This window comes from Aegilops tauschii, chromosome 1, assembly GCF_002575655.3.
Source record: "Aegilops tauschii subsp. strangulata cultivar AL8/78 chromosome 1, Aet v6.0, whole genome shotgun sequence".
NCBI classification, from domain to species: domain Eukaryota; kingdom Viridiplantae; phylum Streptophyta; class Magnoliopsida; order Poales; family Poaceae; genus Aegilops; species Aegilops tauschii.
The window spans coordinates 397505998-397531083 of NC_053035.3; the positions used below are offsets into that span (position 1 = coordinate 397505998).

General features: G+C 47.0%; 3 protein-coding genes and 1 long non-coding RNA gene across 8 annotated transcripts; 1 reads left to right on the forward strand and 3 right to left on the reverse strand.

Annotated features, from left to right (window-relative positions):
* Positions 1-4023: 4023 nt before the first annotated feature.
* On the reverse strand, positions 4024-10048 carry LOC109762344 (uncharacterized). 2 transcript variants are annotated; one of them, XR_006663098.2, is made up of 7 exons: positions 8628-10048; positions 8052-8240; positions 7537-7642; positions 7251-7418; positions 7039-7161; positions 6058-6120; positions 4024-4212 (listed from the first exon to the last, which is right to left on the reverse strand). It is a non-coding gene; the product is annotated as an uncharacterized lncRNA (long non-coding RNA). The 2 variants fall into 2 exon arrangements; XR_012183822.1 differs by lacking the exon at positions 4024-4212 and adding an exon at positions 5730-5859 and having other exon boundaries at positions 8628-8904.
* Positions 10049-10448: 400 nt separating this feature from the next.
* On the reverse strand, positions 10449-12757 carry LOC109762333 (uncharacterized). The gene is made up of 5 exons (XM_073499122.1): positions 12534-12757; positions 12088-12426; positions 11713-11916; positions 11520-11639; positions 10449-11426 (listed from the first exon to the last, which is right to left on the reverse strand). Exons 1-5 carry the CDS (start codon positions 12618-12620, stop codon positions 10590-10592), a joined length of 1587 nt encoding a protein of 528 aa, XP_073355223.1. The 5' UTR covers positions 12621-12757; the 3' UTR covers positions 10449-10589.
* Positions 12758-13143: 386 nt separating this feature from the next.
* Positions 13144-16223, forward strand: LOC109762342 (PWWP domain-containing protein 5). Its single transcript, XM_020321183.4, has 4 exons — positions 13144-13295; positions 13389-13680; positions 13798-15357; positions 15450-16223. The coding sequence occupies exons 2-4, from the start codon at positions 13425-13427 to the stop codon at positions 15911-15913; spliced, it is 2280 nt and encodes a 759-aa protein (XP_020176772.1). The 5' UTR covers positions 13144-13295; positions 13389-13424; the 3' UTR covers positions 15914-16223.
* Positions 16224-18585: 2362 nt separating this feature from the next.
* On the reverse strand, positions 18586-23468 carry LOC109762338 (uncharacterized). 4 transcript variants are annotated; one of them, XM_020321176.4, is made up of 12 exons: positions 23132-23468; positions 22778-23037; positions 22243-22318; positions 21819-21915; positions 21289-21391; positions 21036-21166; positions 20654-20831; positions 20399-20556; positions 19935-20144; positions 19437-19784; positions 19105-19231; positions 18586-19015 (listed from the first exon to the last, which is right to left on the reverse strand). In XM_020321176.4, exons 2-12 carry the CDS (start codon positions 22986-22988, stop codon positions 18864-18866), a joined length of 1791 nt encoding a protein of 596 aa, XP_020176765.1. In that variant the 5' UTR covers positions 22989-23037; positions 23132-23468; the 3' UTR covers positions 18586-18863. The 4 variants fall into 4 exon arrangements, with proteins under 4 accessions (XP_020176765.1, XP_073355218.1, XP_020176767.1 ...); XM_073499117.1 differs by having other exon boundaries at positions 20657-20831; positions 22790-23037; positions 23132-23444; XM_020321178.4 differs by having other exon boundaries at positions 22790-23037; positions 23132-23418.
* Positions 23469-25086: the final 1618 nt, after the last annotated feature.

The window sequence follows — 25086 nt, forward strand, 5'->3', positions numbered from 1 at the left end:
GCCAGGCAATGAGCGCAAGAAATATGAAATGCCACCGCGTTGACAGGTGCTTTTTGTGAGAAATAAAAAAAATTGAGGGGGTTTCACAAAAAAAGAAAAGCAGGCAACACTCGCTCCTCTCTGCCTTCCTGACGCCGACAATGGGCAACATGCCACGATGGCGCGCCAAGTTAGCATCCATTTCGTATCCAAATGCTTAGCATCGTATTTGCACGCCAGAGCCAAGTTATTGCAGCAGTTCAATGCCGCAAGTTCTAGCACCAAAGTGACTGCTTGTGCCAAGTTCAAACACCACCGGTGTAATTGACTCAAAAAGGTTTCTCAAGAACCATCAAAATGCAACACTTCAAAAAATCTTGTGATATGAGATTATGTATATGAGACTATAGTACACCATATTCCAAATTTCTATTCATGTGTGTTTATATTAGTTTTGTCTTAAATATTGTGCCTTTCAAATTTATGTGATAATATAAAACTAGAATATTTATAAGGTAGAGAAAGGATTTCTGGCACGCAGGGGCTGGCACCGTAGATTGTGTGTCGTCCGCTTTATCACGTGATACGGAAAGTGGTTCGGATTTGCATGTGCTTTAGTCTTAACTAGAACAATGTTCGTGCATTGCGATTGGATATAAATATTCTAGTACGTTAGTTTGTGATTTACGTGTCAACAATAATGTGATTGTGTAAATAAATGTTCATCAAATTCGGACCATAAAATACCTTATATTTTTATTAGAAGTTTGGTAAGTTAATTAAAGTGAAATTGGTTCAAAAGGTAATTAAGGTGATTGATTAGTATATACATGGAAGGTTGGACAATGGGTGGTGGGAAGAAAGGTGAAATAAGAAGCTTACGTTCTTTTTAAGTAGTAGAGATACCTTAGATGGGATCAGTGCATGACAACTTTTCGCAACTCTTGGCACCGCCACCCATCCCACCTCTCATGCTTTTTTTTACTTTCAAAGTTGAATCTATTATATGTTTTGAACCGAAAATCTAATTTATGTTTCGTTTTGCATATTTGTATTCGTTGTGATGAGTGCTTTGAAAGAACTACCTCTTTTGAATATATTTCGATAAGTTAAAAACTTCAACAAGTTTCAACTATTAAAACATGATCAAATGAATGATAAATTCAACAAGTTTCAAATACTAAAACTTAAAGCCTGGAACATAAACCATGAACCCTAAACTCAAAATCTGAAACCTTAAGCCCTAAATCCTAAACAAATGGATCTCGGTAAAACTTGGTAATTACTTAGTCGATGTGGCACGTGAGAGTTGTAGTCGTGCTACCTTCTCCTCGTTACTCAAGATCACGCGCATGAGGTTTTGCACACTCAATTGAGAAATTTGATAGTGTGAGTTTTTATGTGTAAAGTCTTAAAGACTAATGTTTATTGTGCTGGAATCCCTAATTATTGTACTCCCTCGGATCCAAATGAATTGACGGAACTTTAGTACTATGTAGGCCCATTAGGGTATGATGCCTAGTAAAGATTCACATCCAAATCACATTATAAAAAAATATTCACATCCAAATCCGAAACATGTTTCAACCTGTGAGTGTGTAATCTATAGGTTCGTGCCACCTCACATATATATGACTCATGCACTTGCGCTTTTGTTGGTACAATGAAACATCCTGAAATCTAAAAGGTGCTTCGATGAATCGAGCGGCCAGCTCTTGTCTGCACATCAAGCTCGCTCCGTCACTTATCGAATGCATGCATGGGCATGTTTTGTCTCTTAGTGCATGTGATTGGTGGCATTAAATGCGATCAGACTTATCACATGTGAATAGAAAAAAATAGATCCACGTGTATTTATTTCGAATTTTCAATTTTTTAAAAAGTCATATATTTCAAAGCACATATCGAAATTCAGATCCGTCTTCACCGTTGGATTCCTCGTGACGAGATCTTTGAAACTAGATCCCACATGGGCATGTTTCGACGAATTTTTTCCGATGCCAACTTTCGTGCTATATTATGCAACTTTAATACTGTATTGTGCAACTTTAGTAATACATCGTGGAACTTTTTTCAAAATCAATTTTTGGATCTGCATGATTCAACTTGCATGAGGTTGCAATGTAGCAACCATGACAATTTTGATGTGCAACTAGTCTACTATCCCGACCAACTACTAAGTAGTCGTTGTGCAACCCTCCTCCCTACTCGTGGATGCGTAGTTTTTCAATGTCGGCACACCCTACTCCCACCTCCCCTGCAAGCGATTTGTGCAACCTAGTCTATTGTTCAAGCCAACTGCCTATTAGTCAATGTGCAACTCCTTCCCCTTCCTATTTGTGGACATGTATTTTCAATTGGTGGGGGTAACAAACAGAGTTGCACATACTCTGCTAGGTAGTTGGCCAGGGCAACATACGAAGTTGCACATCTCATAAGTAAGGACACTTGAATGGTAAAAAATTGACATTCATAAGGATTGTGAAAAGTTACATATAGACAGAGTGCGAAAGTTGCGAATCTCACTAGCAGGGGTGGTTTGGACCGTGTGCTAACAGGGAAACTACACATCCATGGGGGTATAGGAGAAAGTTGCAAATCACTGTTAGACAGTTGGCCGTGCAGTATCCGAAGTTGCACAACCACTTCTAGAAAGTTGAGGGATGCAGTAAATAATGAAAGCACATCCACGGGCAAGCGGAAAGTTGCACGTCATTTACTAGGCAGTTGGCCTGAGCAATGGACGAAATTGCTCATCTCACTGGAAGGGGTAGTTTGAGGAGGTGGACGTGACATCAGTGAAAACTGCACGTCCAAGGGTAGGCGGAAAGTTGCACATCCACGATCAGCTAGTGGCACATCGACTACTACGCAGTTGCACAAAACGAGATTCTAAATTGCACACAAAAATCTATCGAAACATACCCATGCGGGATCTAGTTTTAAAGAGCACGTCGTAAGGGTTCCAACGGTGAAAACGGATCTTAATTTCGATATTTGGTTCAAAAGTTATGGCTTTTAAAATGAAAAGGAACTCTAAATTAATGTGTTCACGCCTGGTTGCTTTTCAATCCGTAATTAAAAACACGTTGCATGCTCTTTCTACCTTTTTTACGATGAGAAAGAATCTTTCCTTTTTTGTTTCATGGGGATATAAACTTGCTAAAAGTGACAGTCGCTGTGGAGCGCTAACGAGCGTCCAGCCGCTCGCTAGACGCGTCCATGAAACATTACAATAACTAGTAGAACGTCCGTGCGTTGCCACGGGCTTTTGAAGAAAAAGAATGCTACTGACGGTGCTTAAATAACCGAGAACAATGCATGTCTCGGCTACCACACATCTCAGATCCTCGGTTCTCAGCTAACATGCTTCTTCAATCAATTACAACTATCTTTTTACAAATTAAGGAAGTTCGACTCAGATACTAAAACTACATAATAAAACATATAATCATGTCTTCTTCTGAATAAAAATATTGTAGTACACAACAGATTCAGTTAGTGTGACCGCTATAAATATTTATCTTCTAGTGCAAATATTTATATCCCCAGTTATTGTGATGGCTATCTATATATATCTTCTAGAGCAGATACTTATATCCAGAAGACATACATTTGCAAGTGTTTCTTGCTGCCAAAACCTACGTTAAGCTAAAATAAGTAGACTCAGCATACAATTTGAGATGAGCATAGCACAACAAGGCCAGCTTGCCTCCTTGTCAGAGAAAAAACAACTTGATTGCTCCTACTTTCGGTACACAACATCTGCGCTGGTACATAACTAAGAGGACTACGAAAAATGACGGATGCTATTCACAACCGCCGATGCACATTTTTTACATCGCTTCACTGCTTCGAACAATGAATTGCTGCCGTGCGCACCATGCAAAGAACGTTTTTGATGCAAACAACATAGGGCGACTGACCACCTAAACCTGTATTACTATAAAGCAAATACAACATAGATGTGCGTTCTTGTTTCATACTGACCTGGGTGGATGCGATAAAAACGCCATGGACAAAGCGGTCGCTAGGATGGAGATATGAACATCAAATGAACTATAGATAATTCCCAATATTAATATGTGACAGCATCTCTACTAAATAGGGAATCATTATCTCTATCAATAAGCAGAAGCAAACAACTGAAAGAAGATAACTATCTCATTTCAATCCTTACATTCACACGCCAATTTGGCCTCACCTCCGCGCCCTAGCCTCACTTTTGAAAGCCTGCAAGAGGGCGAGAGATAGGAGTAAGCACAATATTCTGCAATCAAATGAAAGAGTCGGGGAGGAATTAGCATTTTTGTCATGCTCCCCTGCTCAGACCATCTCAGTGCCGCCACATCTCGTTCAGAAAAAAAAGCAGTAGCAACAGCACCCAATCCCCATCGAGATATCTCAAGCAAGGTGCCCCTTCTCTACACATCACTACTCCTCACCATCCAGCACTGGCGGAGCCTCATAGAGGCCAAACAATCGTAACCCCGCCTTCCAAAACTGCAAACAAAAAATTACTACTATGCATACTAAGTATTTGGTCCAACCCATCAATGAATAATAGTCCTCCCAACCCCATTATTATTAGATGAATACCCTCGAAGGATGCACACATGCATATTCGTGTGTGAAGCTAGCTAGCTACTCCATGCAACTTGATTGAATGTTGTACGAGCAGCTTCATGCTGCATGTGCACAAAATGCTTGCTTACTGCTACATTAGATGGATTCACCCGGCTGGTGCCTGCCTGCTGCATATGTTGGCATTAGATCGATTCGCCCCCTGCTTGCTGCTGCACCTAAACAGACCATCTCGTGCTATGCGCGCAATCGCCAAGACCATGAGCCGACGACCGTTGATGAGCCAAGCTGCCAAAGGATGGAAGGAGCAAGATATGTTCGATTACAATGTAATTTTACTTCTAGGCTTTTTTGAATTAAAAATTTGCTTTTAGTTCAAAATTTGCCCCTCCCCCCCCCCCTGGTTGCTTGCCACGCTCCGCCACTGCCATCCAGTGCTCCTCTTCCTCTTCTACATCCATCGCCCAAAAGTGGCTTGCATCACCCCTCCCCCAGCTCCCTCCTATCAACAGATGGTCGTGCTCCTCCCGCACCCTCGTCGCGAGGCCCATGCTCCAGACACACTTATGAAGCCGCATAGAGAGCTCAGGCTACCTTCCTCTTCCCTGACCGTGGCAAGGGTGAAGCTGCCGCCCCATGCTCCGTAGACCTCCATCCGCCTGTGTTCCATCCTCCTACCATCCAAAACGGGCAGAAAAAAAAAGAACGGGGCCATCCCGTACTCCCTTCCCCTCCTCCACAACCAAGCAACTGCCACATGCTCGTCCACCAAGCCTCAACCGTGGCGCCCAGATCGAGCATGAATGCATGCACCGCCTGCCGGATCTGGCACGGATGCGCGCGGTGGCTCCTCACTTCCCTGACTTACGGGAGACGCCGTGCTGGGCATGCGATGCCCTGTCGATTGATGGGGTGAGGGAGGCTAACGACACGAAACGACAATGTACTCCCCTTTAATAGTAGAGATATATGGAATTTTTTATTATAAATTCTGATCAACCAATATTCAGCACCTGGGGAGCTGGGCCAATAAATAAAGCCTACATGCTATAAAACGAATAGGAAGGCTTATATGGAAACAAAATTCAGCATCTGTCCCCACTGGATGTGCATATTTTAAGCACGAGCACTTTTGAGTTTCAATTATACAGGTTGTTTTAGTAAATTTGAAGTGCAAATGTGTGATATATTAAGAGATTTACTCACACTGCATGTGCAGTACATGAGCGGCAGCCGGCAGGCATAGCAAACAACGAGATTCTAAACTTCGCAGAAAACAGAAGTTCACCTTCCAATCTGAGTTAAAAAGGGTCTCATTCAGATCCAGAACTATGATAAAAGACATGTTTTTTAGGAGGCATATGTACGAGTTTTTCTGATGATGGTGAAACAAATCCCTACATTACATATAGCTTTTAGTATCACAAGGAGCGTACAGTTGACAATATACAAAATGGTACACCAATAACAAAAAGACTGCCCTTTTTTACTAACCTGAATTTGATCTTCAATTTGGCTCCCGACTTCAAGTAGAGGTCAATATAGCAGCAGGAGGAGCTGCAGAATAGAACATACAGTTTATACTAAGCAGGCAAAAAGAAGGAATGACCAAACAGATAAGTAATCTAAGCAGGCAGTTAAGATGTTACTACAGAGCCTAGCTAGCTGCTCAGATTTATCAATAAGCTCACGGCATGGTCCTTCCCTGTTTTATGCATTTGCATAGAGCAATCCAGAATATGCACATAGAAACATTACCATGCAATGATTTACAACCAGGTTGAATAGATTATAGCCAAAATTTTAGTATGAATGTCACCTGCCCTTCATACCGATCGAAGTAAATAAAAACATATAATTTGATACATTTTTTTCTTCTGTTACAGTCTAATGACATGGTTGGTACAATTTAACATACCTTCCCTAGTCCAAAGGGGACACAAGCTTCTATTAATAGTCCAAAGAGGCCAAGTATGCATGCTTAAACAATACACCATGTCTATTTAGTCACATGTGAGCTCTTCTTGATCATGAAAGGTACCAGGTACCACAAAAATAGTTCAGCACCATCCAAATTAAATAAGGACCACAAAAATAGTTCAGCACCATCCAAATTAAATAAGGACCGAATAAATTGGCAATGAATCCTAATGCAATGATTGGAATAAGAATAAGACAAAAAAAGAGAAGCAACATAATAAACAGAGAAAGATTAAACGGACAGGTGATATAATGTCTGCCTCTTCTCGGAAAATCTAATGGCAACTCTATCAATTTCAAGTACTCTTATTGTAGATAACATCAACATAAAACTTATGTATATCTATTGATTCAAGGCTATGGATTTCTTTCTTGAAAAGGAACACAATTTATCTATGAAAGGTAGCGGCTTTCATCGAAAAAGATTCTTGCTCCTGACACATAATTTCTTTACTGGTTTCTCAGCTATGGAGAAGAAAACGATTTCTTACTCACACACAGAACTAATGGGCACCAAGAGCATTTGCACATTTCAATTCACTTGATGCTTCAACAAAGTGCCTCCTCTGCCCGAACAACTGAACACAAATGCGTCCTCTCATAGCCATGGCGGTGAACCTGCAGAGCAAACACATGCAATGATTGAAAATGAATGGGATGCTTTGCTCGGTTCTTCGAGGCCCATGCATACTCGAACAGATTAATACCTGTGTTCGTCCTCCAAACAGCGCACAGCCGGCACGGTCTCCTCCAATCAGTGCAACACGACCACATCCTGCTCTGTTCGGCGGCGTCTGCATCATCTGTGGGGATCCGCGGCAGTGGCGGCGTCCGTGGGGATCCGTGGCCATTTCTTTTAATGATCAAACATGACTCTTGCATAAGTGATATCAGTATCCGATTAAGATGATTTTTTAAGGCACCAAAACAAGAACTGGGTGAAGACAACAATAATAGATATTAGTATCCGACTAAGATGATCTAGCTAAATACCTGTGGGTTGCCACAGAATAACTCCTCTTGACATGCACGTCAATTGCCTCCCTTTAATAGCCCCAAATGCATAAGTTTACAACTACAAGTCATGCGTGGGAACAAGCTGTACACAAACATATATTCATTTCATTGATCAAAATAGATTTATGATAACTAATTTCATTTGTCAAAATAGACCAGTAATCCTAGAAGAAGAAAAGTAATATACAACATATATTATAACTCCGCACTACAGCCAACCGGCTACATCACCCATGCAGCTTCAGCTTCGACAACTAATAAAACGGGAAAATTTTAATATCATCCGCCTTGAATAATATAATAACATTCACTTTCATTTTATTTTTATCTTGGAGCCTCATGGTCACATGTTCTAGGAAATTTTAATTTCAGACGGCAATGATATCTACCAGCAATAAGATTTCTAGATGTCCAGAAATGCAGTATATTTCTGTGTATGAAATATTTTTCAGTAATAATGCACATGGAAAAGATATAATCATTTTTCTGACCTCAACCTCGACAAGCGCAACTGCATCAAGATGCCCACTATTGACACAATATCTCCAGCGCCCTTGCTCAATCCCGGCCTCTTTGTGTACAGCAAAAGCAAGAACATAGCAACAAGACTGCTTGGACGCTATTGCTCCACTTGACTTTGTAGATTGCTTCCTCACATGAAGTTTTAATTACCTCTAGTCCTGGAATAAAAGAATGAAAATAATTTAAAGCCTCAATGAAATGTTGAGGGAGTAACAAAAACTTCACTCATTTTTTCGAGGGAAAACTTCACTCATTTTGTTATACCTCCAAATTAAGGGACTAAGAAAGTCTGGAATAGAAGAACCACATATTCCGAAATGCAGTTGCAAAAAGAGTGGAAACATAACAAAGTAAAATAAACCTGACAATCATCTAAAAGGGTCATTTACACTTTTTGTCTTATTTTTTCCTCATTTGAAAGGGACATCACATTGTTTTTATGTAAGTGCTTTACGGAAGAATATAAGAAGACATGAATCAGTTTCATTCTTGGAGAAGTGCAGACTGCGAGGCTAAAGATCAGGAGAACACTAATAGAACCTTACCTCTGCCACACATGAAACATGCCTCTGTATGGCGTTACATTCATATAGTGTGTCAATATAACCAGCTGGAGTTACTTGGGCAAAGTCCTTTTTCCTTCTGATCATCTTCGATCAGAATCCTCACTGAATGAGCAGTTGTAGCAAAATCCCAAACCGGGCTTTACAATCCAAGACCAAGACCACCACACGAAGACTCGTGATGGAATCTTGCAGCCCCTGATTTGAGCTTGGTGGCACAGTCGGGCGCTAATATGTGTCGATGTGTTCGCACAAGGAGTGGAGTAGTAGAAGCGTCCAGGCCCTGACGGACGAAGACCCGCAGGTTGTGGCCCGTGGCCGGGAGTGCGGCGGTGTGGCTTTCGCTCCCCTCAGCCGTGGCGAAGGCGCGGTCGCGGTTCGGCCAGTCCCCCCTAATCCGGAAACGCGGCGCCGTCCACCGCCGGCAAGGAAGGTAGCGGTAGGCAGTGACGCGTGTGCACGTGAGAATGTACGTCTATGACCCAGATGCGGTTACAAAGAACGGCGTCATGTATCCTGTTCGCCTTGCCGAGGCACTGGATCACGATGGTGTAGCTCATTATGTTGGCCTCTATGCCGCTCTGTAGCATTTCCACAAACAACTGGAGTGCGCGGTTGGCGTCCTTGATGCTCCCATAGATGTTGATGATGGCTGTGTAGCTCCACTTGTCCAGCTTCATCTCCTCGAAGAACTGCTCGGCCTCAGCCACCAGCCCCACGTCGGCGCACATGCGTGTTCCAGAGGATGTTGTGAGCGGGGATCTTCTTGTCGCGCATCTTGTCCCAGAGCTGGAGCACGTCGCGTCCCCAGCGTGCCCGGCAACAGATCTTGGCCACCGCGGTGTGCGCTCGTTGGGCTCGACCCCCTCGGCGGACATTTCCTCGAACAGGCTGCGGGCCAGCCCCAACTTGCCGGTCTTGCCGATCGCCTCGAGCAAAGCGTTGTAGACGAAGATTTAGGGCTTGATGCCAACCTCCCGCATCTTCTTGAAGACGAACTGGATGCCGTCGTAGTCGCCGGCCTCGCCGAACATCTTGGTGAGCATGCCTTGCAGCGGCGGGGGCGGGATTCAAACCGCCATGCCTTGCAGCGGCGGCGGCGGCGTCTCCCCCTTGTACTGCGGCGGTGGCGGCGGCGGCGGCGTCTGCCCCTCGGACGGTGGCGGCGGCGGCGGCGTCTGCCCCTCGGACGGCGGCGGCGGCAACGATCGATGGGAGGGGTCGATGGATTTTTTTTGCGGCGGCTGCAGCGGCAACGATAGATGGGATCGACGGGAGTGGGCGACGGCCAAGGTTAGGATCGGCCGCGGCACAGGGATGGATGTCCGGCGGGGGCGAAGGGATGGATCGGGCGTGCGAAGGGCTGGTTGGCGGCGGAGAACGATCTGCTGTGGGCACGAGGCATCGATCGTAGGGTTTTTTTTGCACGGGTTTATTTCGCGGGAGGGTTGCGAGTTAACGGAGGTGGAAGGATGACGAAAAAAACCGAATATGGGAGGGACGAAAAAACCAGCGAAAATAAACCGCGAAGACTATTCACCAAGTCGTCTATTAAGAATAGAGACTATCCATTGAGAGAAAATATGGCAAAATATAGTAATATAATACTATACTTCGATTAATCAAGAAAAACTCGGCGGACACATCTAACGTGGATAGCGGATCCATGCACGTTGGGTACAAAATCCACTCACAAGCTTGCATTTAAAATCATCATCTAAAAAATCATGCATTTTAAGTAATACATTCACAAAGATAGAAAGAGTCTTTAGACCAGCGTTAGCCAACTCAAAAGGATAAATTTGTACCGAACGCGCTAATTTACAAATTCGAAAACAAAAATGACCAAAAACGCTAGATTACAAATTCGAAACTAGGCAACAAAATAAGAAAACCTCATACAGTTATCGTGCTGCCACCGTGGATATACGCAAGCCCGGCGAGCTAGAGCCTCGGGCTGGGAGGCCGCTTCGTCCTGATCTCCGGCTTCGCCTTGCTCGGCGTGCTCGGCGTCCTTGGCGTCCTCGGCGACGACACCCCTTGTTTCTCCGCGAACTCCGGCGACGGGCGCCTCTTCATCGACGGCGAGGACACCAGAGGCGCCCTTTCGGGGAGCTCGGCCTTGTCGGCCGCCGCGGGGCTCGCGCACCGGGCCTTGGCCTTCACGGACTTGGTCGCCTGCATGTAGCTGGGCGTCACCGGCGCGTCGCCCGTCTCGCCTGCGTCCGCCTCTCTCGTTCCCAGGCTCAGCTTCCTCGGCTGCTCCCCCGACCGCAAGCTCGTCGTCCGCCGCAGCGAGGCCTCCTTCTCGTCGCCACCGCCGCCACTGCTTGCCGCCAGGTGCTCCTGGCTGCTCCTCGGGCGCTCCGACAGCATGCTTCCCGACTTGTTGAACGGGCTACCCCTCGGGCTCGGAGCCCGCCGGGGCGACGCGACCGTCTTCCCCAGCGCCGAGGGGGACCGCGACTGCGTCGGGGTCGACGGCGACGACCGGCCGGCCGGCCGAGCGGACCTGCCCGTCAGCGTGGTGGGAATCTGGACCGAGATGGACACCCTCGGGCTGGCGGCCCGGCCGGCGCTCTTCCCGGGAGCAGCGCGGTCCTTGACGTCCGGCGGCGCGGTCTGGCTCTCCCACGGCCTGGACGCCGCCATACAGCGCTCCGCCCAGCTCCAGCCCCAGTTGGGGCAGCCGGGGTCCATGAACGTCGGAGGGTGCGACAGCGTGGGTGTCGCTCTCCCTCTCCCCGAGGAAGATGAAGAAGAGGGGCTCCTGTTCCTCCACTGCAACCGAGACAGCACAAGCAGAGTGAGTTCAGCAGAGGGCATGAACACGTCGAGCCACAGTGTCGTCCACAATGGAGATCCGATGGCTACCTGGTGAGAGAGCGCGTACGACAGGGCCCTCTGCCGCCTCGACGCGGCCTCCTGCTTCGTCGCGAGCGTGGCCTCGATCTGCTCCTTGGACTGGTGAGTGTGATCCCAGACTTCACCAATCTGCGCTAAATAATGTCAGCAGCAGCACACCGGTCAGGTTACGTTCAGCTAGCTATGAGATGATGCTCCGCACCTTGGTTTTGTCAGGCCCTTGCTTAGGCTGGGCCTGACTCTTGAGAGCCTTGTCCTTGTTGACCCTCCTGGCGTATATCTGGGTCTGAACCCTCGTCATCGCCTGCATGCTGTACAGCGCGTCCTCTGTCTGGCGCTTCACGGCGACCCCCTCCAGCAGCGACATCAGCCGAGCCTGTGCTCTCGCCTTGTACCCCTTCCTTACCTGAACGCGAATAAATGTTTCCAAGTTTTCAACATGTTAGATATACACTAGTAGATCGAAATGTGATCATGCAAATCTTTTATCTTCCCTGTGTTCTGTTCAACATTCAGAATAACTATTCAGATTTTGGCCTCCCGAGAGAAACAAGTTTGGCAATGGCTGATGCATTACCAGGTAGCCCCTGCAAGCCGTCTGAATCCTGATGGCGGCAAGCTCCTCCTTCGACCGCGCGGGCGGTCTCGGCGTGACGACGGCCGTGGCCGCTGCCGGCTGCTGCTGCGCCACCGGTGCGGCGAGCGCTGCGACTTGGAGTCCACCATCGTTTTGCTCGCTCGTCGTTCCGGCGGATTTGGCCTCCACAGCATCCTGCTGATCGGGCTGCGGAGGAGGCTGCTGATGGGCCGCGGGAGCAGCCTCCGGCGCCGCGGAGGAAGAAGAAGTGGACGTGCTGGACTTGCCGAACTGCCATAGCTTCTTGAAGCTCGATTTACTCGTCGGTCTCTCGGCCGGCTTCTTGGATCGGAAACATCGATGCGGATCGGTCATTTGCGTCGACTGCAACCCGACGAAGACGGGAGGATTCCCGTAGGAATGAGCTGCGCGGTTTCAATTAGTACCTGCTTGTCTTCCTTCTCGTCGCGATCAGGTTCCGACGGGCTCAGGATCCTCTGCACGGCGTCAAACCACCTCACCTTCTTCCCCATTGCCCCCCTCCGCGCTCTTCACCTATCGTTGAGATGACAGAAATGCAAAGATCAGGAAGAACACGTAGGAATCGAATGCTGTTTATGGCAGCAAAACTAGCATCAATCAACATTGCCACAGATCGATCGAGCAAAACAAAAATGTGAACACCAGAGACCACCTCTTTCGAAGAGCCTTCTTCTGTCTTCTGCCGGCGCCGGCTCGTCCTCTATGCCGTCGATGCCGCCGGAGTCGGACACGTCCGCCTGCAACCTCGTCAACGACGGCGAACCGCCTTGACGCACGTCCACTCCCCGTCAGGCCGTCGCGGACCCACTGGCTGGCTGGCGTCTGTTCCTGTCCCTACATTTCAGTCCCACCGCGCCTCACACTCCGCCGTGATAAACGCACGCACACCCCACGGCCCAGTTAGGCAAACCCAGCCCACGAAGCAACCTCAGAGCCCACACTTCCCGGGGCCCGTTAGTCCAGCCCATCTAGCCCGGCCTTTCGGCCACTTCCCACCCCGTCTCCTCCTCCCAATCGGCTCCCTACCCGAGCTCGCCGATATCACCACCCAAATCGCCCGCGCGCGCGCAGCCTCAGAGGCCGAAGCCACCCGGAGGCCAAACCCTAGAACCTTCGTCTCCGCCGGCCAGGCCGACGCGCTCGCTCCCCGCCGGCCCGTGCCTGAGGTATTTCGCCCTCCCCTCCTGCGGCGGCGAGATCGATTGGGGGATTTCGAGGCTTTAATTTGCGCCGACTAACCTCTCCGCCCAATTCCACAGATTCGAGTAGGGGGCGCCGGGGGTTGGTTCGCCGCGATGATCTGGCTTTCGGGGATGGAGGGAGGGGTGGACCCGGAGGGGCGGGACGAGCTGCCGCTGGTGGATGCCTCCACGGACGGGGAGGCGATGGCGCAGGGGAGTTTCGGCGAGGCAGATTTTGATGCCATGATGGTGGAATCTGGTGGGTTGCAGGGCGAGGAGGTGGGGAGTAGCCTGGCGCAGGTACAGAATATTGCCGCCGACACGGCGGAGATTTCTGATCCTGCCGTACCTCAACATGATGCTGAAGCCGGTAAGCATGCTCTGACACCAGACTCTGGTTAGTTTGATCCACCGCATGTTGGTTCCACCCCCTTGTTCCTTCGACTTGTATGGCATCGCGGACTAATCGGTTTTTGTAATCTTGCAGAATCGAACGAAGATGGTCAGCGTGTTAGATACCGTCTTCCTCCCCTTGATAAAGATGGGTTTCGAGTTTCTGATCTTGTCTGGGCTAAATTGCAAGGTCGTCCCTGGTGGCCTGGTGCAATTTTTGATCCTTCAGATGCATCTGAGCTGGCATTGGAGCATCAGAAAGAGGGCCACCATCTGGTAGCATTTTTTGGCGACGGTTCTTTTGCGTGGTGTCAGGAATCCCAGTTGAAGCCTTTCATGGACAACTGTCTGGAGATGGAGAAACAAGGCAATTCTGATGCCTTCACCAGTGCAGTTAATTCTGCGCTTCAAGAACTCTCAACGCGGATATTGACGGCCGCGAGTTGCTCTTGTCTCCCAGAATATCTCTCTGAGAATGGCCTGTGTTATCTGCGTGGGAATTCTGGGCTCAAGGCTGGAGTTACGTGCTCTAAGGTTAACCAGGCTGAGATATTGCAATATTTCAGTCCAGAACACCTTCTTCATTATATGAAGTCGCTGGCTCTGTCCCCTTGCCAAGGAGGTGTTCTGCAGGATTTAGTGATTGCTTGCTCTCAACTTATGTCTTTCTATCGGTCTAAGGGATACGGTGAAATTGCATCATTTCAATCTGGCAGTGCATGGGCAGAGGATGTCATTGACACAACTGCCACCAATGAAGTGCAGCCTAGTCATGTGAAGCCCAAAAGAGGTAGGGGAAGACCTCGTAAGCGAAAGCCTGACGATAACATAGAGTTGGCAGAGGGAAGGCCCATTGTGAAGCCTCAGAATGAACCGATAGTTCATAACAACATTGGTGAAACAGAGTGTGGTGAAGTTGACATCTATGTGAAGAAGCCAGCAAAAAGGAGGCGTGTGCAGAGGCGCCATGGTGTGGACACCAAGGACTTATTATCTGGGATGGCAGCTTCTACTGAAATGAGCATGATTGGAAAAACTGAAGGGGACAGGAGTGAAGAGTGGAAATTTTTGCCTTGTCCTAAGGAAGAAACAACGGACCATATGCAGGACGCCTACTGGTCTGGACTGAGTTTACATACTGTCTCGACTCATAGCCTCAAAGGGGCAAGTGGCAAAACAAGGCCGATTCGTAGGCGGAGACCGACGCGACGGACATGTGCACCTTCATCAGACCTTTCTTCCCCTGTACAGAATATGCAGCCTGAAACGTTGGATGTTAACAGAAAGATAGAAGTGATAAAAAGATCAATTATCCATGTTGACGAGAAGATGGTCCATGACGTAAACCCCACTGCACTTGTTTTGTGCTTTGGCAAGTCAATTGCTCTTCCTTCAGAAATGGATTTTATTAGGATGTTCAGTCGCTATGGACCACTAAAAGAAACCGAGACTGAAGTGCACAAGAACACAAATACTGCTAAAGTTGTCTTCAGGAAACGTGTCGATGCTGAAAGGGCTTTCAGTGTTGCTGGCAACTTTGGCTCTTTTGGACCTTCACTTCGTAGTTTTCGCCTTGCGAATATGCCATTTTCTCTAACGACTGAATTGAATTATCCTAAGTTACGCTCTGAAGATGGTGGCATGGAGATTCCTGGTAAACATTCTTTCTCTTAAATTTGTAAAATCCAGTGAGCTAAATATGCTTAGTTGCTTACAGTACCTTTTGTATGTGTTTTCTTATTATAGCTTGTAGGGTGTCTGGAGTTGCGCTGGATTCTGCGCAAATTGGCATCGTAGACAAAGCTGACAAAGGTGAAACTGTAGGGAATCCATCAGTTGAACACACTGAGATGGTCAAGCTTGCAGGACAATATGAAGGCAATACCGAGCGTGCTTTACATGCCGGAGGCAGAAATGAAGAGTCACCTGATGTTCTCTCAGATACCATGCAAACTGGAATTGTAGATGACACCCCAAAACACAAACTTGTGTGTGTACATGGTGTTGTCGAGGCCTCGGAAGATACCATGGAAGTTGATAATACGGATGAGACTCGAGAAGAGACCAGCATGCCTCGGGACCTGAGAGCTCAAGCTTTTACTGGATATGTACAAAAACAGTCTGTGGGGGATGAGTACACGCTCCAGGGAATCGAGGGGTCAACAGTTGAAATGCCTGTTGGGGAGGCTAGAAAATTTAGCTGCTGCTGAACCATTAGCTGAGGAAACCGCGGAAGGTGCGATTGCAGCCAAACCAGCGGATTAGGAAACTAAAGAAGCTGACAAGACTCTGGGCGACGGCCCAATTTGGTGGACAAGTGGGTTTAGCTGGCCGAACCAGCTTATATTGAACTGTGTTGACATTCATGTCGTCTAGTCAATGTCAATGTGTTCTCTCATCTGTATGATGCGTTCTGTATAGAGAATAGTGGTAGACTCTTATAGTACCATACTGTCATTTTTCTGGCAACTACAGCATTGACACCTTCGTGTTCATTTGTATAAATTCATCTAGATCTAATTGTCTAGCGTGCACAACTGATTACTCGAACATCATATCGGTGCAGTGATCAGTGGAGCTGGTCTTGCTGTTGCCATGTGCAAGCATATGGAAATCATGATTTTAACTGATGTTTCTCTTGTCATTTGACTACCATGTAGTGTTTACCCATCACCAAGATAGTGAAAAATTATCATGAATTTCTGCCTGGTGAGAAATTAGGAAATACTCCCTCCTTAAAGAATTATAAGAGCGTTTAGATCACTAAGTTTTGCTTCTGTTTGTTTATTGTTTAGAGGTATGAGTCGCATCTCAAACTGAGTGGACTCCGGTTTCTCATCCGTATAGTCTAAATTCTTTGGGTGCAATGGTTCCTCTAATAGTAGTGAGAACACCATTGTGATCGGTTATTGGTAATAAAAAGATATAATTGTTTTTAGGCGAAAAGAGATTAAGGAAAAAACAGTAATAAAGGCATATCCAACTTTTTGTAAGAAAAAAACCATACTCAAACCTCACTCTCTCGACCTCTCGGCTCCACTGCCGTCTCCTCCCCTTCCTCTCCCAGCCCTCTACCCACCCCTCCACCATGGTCGGGAGGATCCGGCAGCGAGTCCGACATTGTCTGGACGGCGCTCGCCAGGGAGGGCTCGAGCTCGTCCGCATCGGACGAGGAGTTCACGCGCAACATTGCCCTCCGCCGCTCGCAGACGGACAGGGGCGGGAGCTCCTCCTCGATGGCGTCGCCGGGGGCCCGGGTGGGCAGCTGCAGCTCCGCACCGGCCCCGGTCGGGTGGCAGGGGCGCAGGGCGACCGGTATGGCGCCCAGGACCTGCTCCTCCAGGGCGGCGCTGGGTGCTCGTGTCCGCACCGCCGAGCCCGCTGCCGTGGCTGCCGGAGTCCGAGAAGCTAACATAGCCAAATGGTTAGACAAACAGCATGCGATACAACTCTTTGGGAGGCTGTCAGCATGCAAGTTGCTCAAATTCAGCACCAGCGATGTGGACACTGATCAAGTTGTAACAAGCAACAAGCAGGACATTGCACAGTTGCAAATGCACCTGAAGTAGATTGAGATTTCATTCTGCTTCGCGGTGCTCCTCTCTGAAGAATGCTTCTAAATTTCGACATATCCATCTGAATTCCAGAAGGGCAAAAACGATCATTCAGTCTTCTTTCTCCGGAAGCTACACTCAGGCAGCATCTGATACCCTTTACCCATCCACAGTATTAGAGTTAATTCCATTTTTTACCCCCTCTTTTGTCCTTTTTGACAAGGATTGCCCCATATAAGCAAAAATCATCCATCTTACCCCATTTAACTAAATTTGTGCCAGAGTTTACCCTTTTTTTTTGCACATTCTGTCAATCTTTTATTTTTTGCAGCCCGTTTCTTCCCCGCTCGATTGCACACCCGGTTCTTTCTTCGGTTCTACTTCACGCACGCCCCTTCCATGTCGTTCCTCCATCTCGCCGCCACACCTCCTCCCTGTCTCCCTCCTCCATCGCTACTCCTTGTCCTGTTATACCGCATCCGCTGCCACTAGAACATCAACCGCTTTGCATCTCTCCCGAGCCTCCTCTACGAATTGGGCGTTCTTTGCAGATGTTATGTCAACCAAAAGAAATGTCTGCTTGTATTGCATCTCATTTCAAACATTTGATAGCTTACATCAATTTGCAAGTGCCTTTGCAAGTAGTAGCACCTAGCGCTACGCACAGTATGCAGTAGCGGCTAATGCGAAGCACAAAACAAAAACATGGCACACGAAGCAGACCAACCGGCAGCAGCACGCAGGCAACAGACCAAGCAACAGCTAGCTTGCACCTACAGCAACTGGCAGACCAAGCAGCAGCTACCATAAGCTGCGAGTGTGGCGAGGCGACAGTGCTAGAATAGGAGAAGGACGCCGAGCATGTCACACACGCGCGCGCACGCTGCTCAGCTCAAACTCGATCACGAGCAGGTCACGCGCGCAAAATGGCTAAACTAGAATGGGCAAGGAGTCGATGGAATTGATCAATTTGATGGGTCCTAATTCCTAAACGAGGAGCAGATCAAGATAGGTCCGAGTGTATTTTTCTCCAGCGCTTGGAGCCGAACCGGATGTGCGGTCGAGGGAGTGAATAAAACTGGCTACGGACAAAGAAAAATGCCTATAAATCATGTGGGAATCAATTGACAGAATGAGCAAAAATCTAAAGAGGGGTAAAATCTGGCATATATTTTGGTTAAATCGGGTAAGATGGATGAATTTCGCTTAAATGGGGTAATCCCTGTCAAAAAGGACGAAACGAGGGGTAAAAAATGGAATTAACTCTTCTACAAACCAGCATCTGAAGGTTGCTGGTGATCGCAAATCTTCAAGCAGAGATCACGTGCTGGCATCTGAAAAGGTCAGAATGGCCTCAAGTTTGATTCATGTCGAGGTCTGAATACAAACACAGCTTCTGCTTAGTTTAACTAGCACATGGCCCTGGTTTCCTGACCTTAGTTATTACCCACTCAGCTGCTGGCTCAGCAATGTGATACAACATCGCAAAACGATTACGCCCCTGTCATACAATTATTCCTAGTTGGACTCAAAACCACCTGTATCCGTTTCCACGGCGGACAGACTGACGGTAGACCGGCGATGACCTTCAGCACTCAAGTTAGGCTTAGTGCCTGAAGTGGCGGACGCCGGTGAAGAGGAGGGAGACGCCGTACTTGTTGCAGCAGTCGACGGCGTCCTTGTCCCTCATGCTGCCGCCGGGCTGCGCGATCGTGCCGATGCCGTTCTCGCACGCCTCCTCCACGGCGTCCTTCCAGGCTGCAGTTTCACTCACGCGAGTCAGTTTATCAGCCTGTAAGTTCTCACTTGGTCGAATCGAATGGGCCGGGTTGTTGTTTTGTTCTCACCAAATGGGAAGAAGGCGTCGCTGGCCAGAGCGGCTCCCTTGGCAGCTTCCCCTGCTTTCCTGAAGGCGATCCTCAGGCTGTCCACCCTGTTTGGCTGCCCGCTTCCCATGCCCAGCATGCAATTGTCCTGCACACACAAGAGGATCAGTCAAGTCAATTCACTCAGCAAAACCATTCACTGAACCAAACTTGGCAGGTCAGTGAGTTGTGAGTTGTGGAATACAAATACTGACAGCAGCAAGTCTTTTTTTTTTTGCTTGCGACAGTTGTATTGCAAACTGAAATTTTCTCGCCCTATCTTTTCCTTGGCACACTGAGAAATGCAGACTAACCTTGGCAATCACAATGGCGTTGCTCTTGACGTGCTTCACGCAGAGCCAGGCAAACTTGGCATCCGAGAGCTCGCTGTCTGTCGGAGCTCTCTCAGAACCCGTCGTGAAGGTGATGTCTTCTGGGGCTAGATCGTCTGACTGTTGAGCTAGCCAACCGCCGCTTACCTGCCTGAGCGACAGCATATTTTTCCCACTTCTCTTCGCCTCAAGGATCCTCAGCGTTTTCGATTTCCCTTTGAGGACCTCGAGGCCCTTCTCTGTGTATCCTGGTGCCACCACGATCTCATAGAACATCCGTGTCTCGCCATCTGTAGGACTTCTAAACTCACGGATCTCCTTTGCAAGATCCTACACAAGATAAGATTTATTAGTTGCCCCTCCGCAATTCATGACTAACTGAGAATGTACAGATGAGCATGCAGGAACATGTCATGGGCAGCAACACAACTATACAAACGTTAGAGCTTGCGAAACATAAGATCAGAGTCTAGTGCATACCTCGTCAATTGTGGTGTTGAATGCAACGATTCCCCCAAATGCACTCACAGGGTCTGCCTTTACAGCTAATCTATATGCCTCAAGAACATCCTGCCGGGATGCAACACCACACGGATTGGTGTGCTTAACAACAACACAAGTAGGGTTCTCAAACTCTGACACGCAATTCCATGCAGCATCAGCATCCAAGTAGTTGTTATAGGACATTTCCTGCAAAGAGCAGGGATGCCAGTTATGAAAACCCCTAAAGAAGCATCACTGAACTTTTCAACAGCATGAGTTCACAAGGAGCAGGAATATCCAGAAACAAATTGTATGTGTACTGAACAAACTAAATGCTAAATCTGAGAGACATGGAATTTGTGGCACCATCTCAGAAGAGATTGCTCTTTGAATATTTTTGACTAATTTGTGGGCCACTTAGTTGGAGCACGAACTGGAAAATAAATGCATGATGTCCTAACCTTTCCATGGTGCTGAACTGCTGTTGCAATACCACCGGCATTGACTAGAGAAAGACTCCTGTCACCATAAAATGCCGCCTTTTGATGAGGATTTTCACCATAACGAAGTGTAGACTTCATCGAGAGGGGAACAGTAAAACTTGGCGGAAATGTATCTCCTACATACATACGACCATGACAATGTGATATCCAATAAAAGTAGCAGATGAAACTATCAGATATGTATTGGACCATTCACCAAAAGAAGGATTATACCACTGTTCGTTTGCTTCCACAACCACTCTGAGACAGCTGAATCATAAGAAGCTACATGCTGGAAAGCTTTCCATGCTAGCATCCTGCGGAACTGCGGGTCCGCTTGCTTTTCTTGTAGATATTTCAAAAGAGCAGGGTAATCATGATGATCCACGACAACAAGAACATCCTTATGATTCTGTCAGGTTAACAAAGATATCAATATTAAGCTGTACATCAGTCGTACATAACTATTACATTGATCCCACGAGTATAAATGAACATAAAACAGATTTTCATAAACAGCAGGCAGATATATGTTAACATGAACTAATGTTATGGTAGATTGCAACAACTGCAACCAGCCACTAAGTATGTAATTTCAAATGATATACACAGTTACCTTCGCTGCAGCCCGGATCAATGTAGGCCCACCAATATCAATATTTTCAATGCCATCCTCAAAAGAAATTGCACCAGAGGTGACCTTATCATAGAATGGATACAAATTCACTACAACCACATCAAATGTCCCTGTGCCCAAACAAATGTCCTAGTTAAATGACAATGCAAGACAAGATTGCTCTTTAATGGCATGATAATTGGAAGAATATTACAACAGTCAACTAATATAAGATTAAAAAATGGGCTCTCACCTATGCCATGCTCATTCAATGCTTTAAGATGATGCTCCTGGTCTCTTCGGGCAAGAATACCACCATGTATACTGGGGTGCAATGTTTTTACTCTTCCATCAAGCTGCAATCACCAAAACAGAAATGTAAATGGAGATTAAAAGAAAAATATATAGTCAATATCCTCTAAATGACCTGCCAGAGGCAAAGCAGAAGGTAGGCTAAAGTGGGATGACAAGAGGAAAGATAATTTGGTTGTATATCGATTATTCAACAACTATTGTGAGGATTCAAGAGACTATAAAGAGAAGAGATTTGGAAATAAAGAATGATTATTATATCAGATCCACATGCACCTTCTACACGAATGGACATCACACTTGCCAACTATATCAACTGTAGCGTGCTACAGAAACATTTCATTAAATGAAATTTTTCAACACTTGCAACAAATTTGATTCAGGAACTACTTTATTAACTATGATAAATCATGCCTGGATAAAACCATTTCAAGAAATGCTGCAGCAGCTAAACAATAAATTAAGCTATACCATTTCAGGAAAATGTGTAATCTGTTCAACTTTTGTAACATTCACTCCAGCTGCTTCCAGGCTTGACGCTGTACCGCCAGTGGAGATGATAGAAAACCTACAGGCGCAAAAAAATCTTTGTAAGACCCTACATAACTAGAACGGAGAAAAAAAAATAGCATTGGTAAATCTAAGATGGAGAATGCTTCTTCCTGTACAATATTAAGCTTCATAAATACTAACACTAACCCTCGCACAAACAGTCAGCCTATAAAAACATGCAGCTAGGAGAGATTAACTTGCTAATAAGAAGGCTACTGTGAGCAATGCATAACTTTAGGAAAGACGATATATATGATATATCAGCACTGCCTGAATTAGGCATTTATGTACGACATAATTCTCCATGGTGATGCATGAGGATCCCACAGCACAAACGAGTTACCCCAAGCTCTGAAGACCGTTTCCAAGATTGGCCAAGTCTGTTTTATCCGACAGTGATATGAGTGCTTGCTTCACTCCTGTTGATGTAGGAACTTGTCATTAGTTCATTGCTTCAAGCATTTCCATATGCTATGCATGAGAAAACGTAAAATGAAGAGAATATACAACTCTTAGGACCCATGTTGCTTGACTACTTAAACACATGAGTTGTAACAAGATTAATTGATTAGCACATAACAACAAATTATTTCCTGATAGAACTAAACAACCAATACAAAAAGTTCTCAAGAATTAGACAATTCAACAAGTGGTTGGTTGCAAGTAGGAGGTCATATCATATCACATCAAAAACGCAAGTAGGAAGGAGAATCAAGTGATGGATTATTAGCATATTCATTCATCAATTCAACAACCTATTTCACATTGAAACCGCTGGTAGAAGGAATAAGCTACTATAATCTGATTAGTAAATCACATCCAATGTGAGTATTCCAAATTCCTACTGATAATAATCATATCAAAGCCAATCCAATTACCTCCCTGCGCACCTGCGCGTGCTTCGTCATGGTCGGGGGTGGGGGCCCCAACCATGGTGGAGCTCAGCCGCGGCGCAACCCGGCTCATTGTATATGTATATTGACTCGTCGCGCGGGCCCAGAGCAGGCGGCGGCTATGGAGGCCGAGTGCTGGTCGACGGGAGAGGGATGTGGCAGGTCCGCCGGCTACTGAGATGGCGGCGCAAACCATGGGCGCAGGTGGCTGGCGGCGCGGAAGGCGGGACAAGAGGACTGGCGGCCTGGGGAGAAGGAGGCACGGTCAGTGATAACTGAAAACCGGATTCTGCACTAAAAACCGTAAATTGATAGGTATAGTCAGCTAAAAAGACATACTTGGCCGGTTGCTGTCGAGCTGAGCAACGGCCGGGATCTGCAGTCCTGTCGTCCTGGAGCTGAGCAACGGTCGGGGTCGGCTGGCACCGCCGGCGGAGACGAGGGGAAGGAACGGACGAGGAGTGGACAGCGGACGAGGAGGGGTCGGCACCGACGGCGGCACGCTAGCGAGGCCGGGTGGTGCGGAGCGGAGGCGTCGCGGTGAGCCGGCGAGTAGGGGTCCCTCCGCCGGCCGTCGCTCAGCTGTGGCCCTAGCGCTGGCGGCGTGCGGGGGTGGCGGCGGGCGGTTCGGCTGTTGTTGGTGGCCGGAGGCATCGCACAACAGGCCTTGGGCCACGACAATTCATGGGCCTACACCCTATACGCTACGCTAGTTTTCCTCAAATTTTCGGTAACACGGGACAATCGTAGTTGCGCACATACACGCACATGTTTCTAAAAAAACATACATGAACATAAACTCGTCCCTATGAATGCACATACGCAAGACCCTACCCCTATGAGCACCTACACGAGACAGTCGTAGTCTCGTAGATGCTTACATCTACGCACATGTTTCAAAAAAACCATATACACATAAACTCATCCCTATGAATGGACATAAGCAGCCCACCAGAAAATTGAGCCGACGTCACATTTTAAGATTGACGAACCGGACTTTCAGCTGCCAATTGAAAACCCGAGAATTCCATTTAGGATAAATATGTCGGGATGGTAATTTCATACCATTTTATTGTTTTATTTCGTAGTCAAGCGCGAGAGGCAATAATAAGGTAGCATGTGAACTGAGCTTAGATGGTTAGGTTTCTTGTGAAACCAACTCACCAGACTTGAAGTCCTAAACTTGGCACTGATGCTCGTATTTTTCTAAATTTATTTCGGTCTTTTCAGCGATGTTCGTTAAGTGAAAAAAGACGTTTGCGTCCATTATAAGATGCTTATAGTGACTTCGTCAATCTCAAGATGTGATGTCGGTTTAGTATCTCGGAGGTACTTATAAGAATAGGGTGTGGGGTGAGCACATATGTGTATATATGGGCATCCATGATTGTACTGTGTTATGAGCATCTCCAACAGATGCGCAGTAGGGTGATGTCTACTACGCAACCTTTCTTCTTGTAGATGTTGTTGGGCTCATCACCCAGCTTCACTCGATGGCTCTCCGGATGGCTCCACCGCTTCCCCCACCACCACCGGAGCCGGATTAGATCTTCTCCACCTTGCCACCGCCGTTGTGTTTGTTGTGTGTGTCGTGCGCCGGTGTTGGGCTTGTTGTGCTGTGCCCACAGCTGAACCTGGGTTTTTTCTGTGTGCGTGTCTGTCGGACCCGCCTGTGGTGGCTTTGTGTGTGTGGGTGTTTGTTTGGTTGGTACCTTGTTAACTTTGTGCTCGGAGGTTGCTTTATTTATAAAGCGGGGCGAAAGCCTTTTTCGGTAGACGTTGTTGGGCCTCCAAGTGCAGAGTTTTGTAGGACAGTGGCTAATTTCCCTCAAATGGATGACCTAAGGTTTATCAATCCGTGGGATGCATAGGATGAAGATGGTCTCTCTCAAACAACCCTGCAACCAAATAACAAAGAGTCTCTTGTGTCCCCAACACACCCAATACAATGGTAAATTGTATAGGTGCACTAGTTCGGCGAAGAGATGGTGATACAAGTGTAGTATGGATAGTAGATATAGGTTTTTGTAATCTGAAAATATAAAAACAGCAAGGTAACTAGTAACAAAAGTGAGCAAAGACGGTATTGCAATGCTTGGAAACAAGGCCTAGGGTTCATACTTTCACTAGTGCAAACTCGCGCAACAATGATAATATAATTAAATCATATGGCAATCCCTCAACGTGCGACAAAAGTCACTCCAAAGTTCCTATCGCGGAGAACATAAGATGAAATTGCTTGCAAGGTACGAAACCACCTCAAAGTTATTCTTTTTGATCAATCCATTGAGCTA

Coding starts and splice junctions, on each gene's coding strand:
- LOC109762342 (XM_020321183.4), top strand. CDS start 13,425: ATGATCTGGCTTTCGGGGATGGAGGGAGGGGTGGACCCGGAGGGGCGG. Junction 13,681..13,797: donor TCAACATGATGCTGAAGCCG/GTAAGCATGCTC, acceptor GTAATCTTGCAG/AATCGAACGAAGATGGTCAG. Junction 15,358..15,449: donor TGGTGGCATGGAGATTCCTG/GTAAACATTCTT, acceptor TTCTTATTATAG/CTTGTAGGGTGTCTGGAGTT.
- LOC109762338 (XM_020321176.4), bottom strand. CDS start 22,988: ATGGTTTGCGCCGCCATCTCAGTAGCCGGCGGACCTGCCACATCCCTC. Junction 21,392..21,818: donor TTACACATTTTCCTGAAATG/GTATAGCTTAAT, acceptor TGGTGATTGCAG/CTTGATGGAAGAGTAAAAAC. Junction 19,232..19,436: donor ACGCCATTGTGATTGCCAAG/GTTAGTCTGCAT, acceptor TTGTGTGTGCAG/GACAATTGCATGCTGGGCAT.
- LOC109762333 (XM_073499122.1), bottom strand. CDS start 12,620: ATGGGGAAGAAGGTGAGGTGGTTTGACGCCGTGCAGAGGATCCTGAGC. Junction 11,640..11,712: donor AAGGGCCTGACAAAACCAAG/GTGCGGAGCATC, acceptor TATTTAGCGCAG/ATTGGTGAAGTCTGGGATCA. Junction 11,427..11,519: donor CGTACGCGCTCTCTCACCAG/GTAGCCATCGGA, acceptor TCTCGGTTGCAG/TGGAGGAACAGGAGCCCCTC.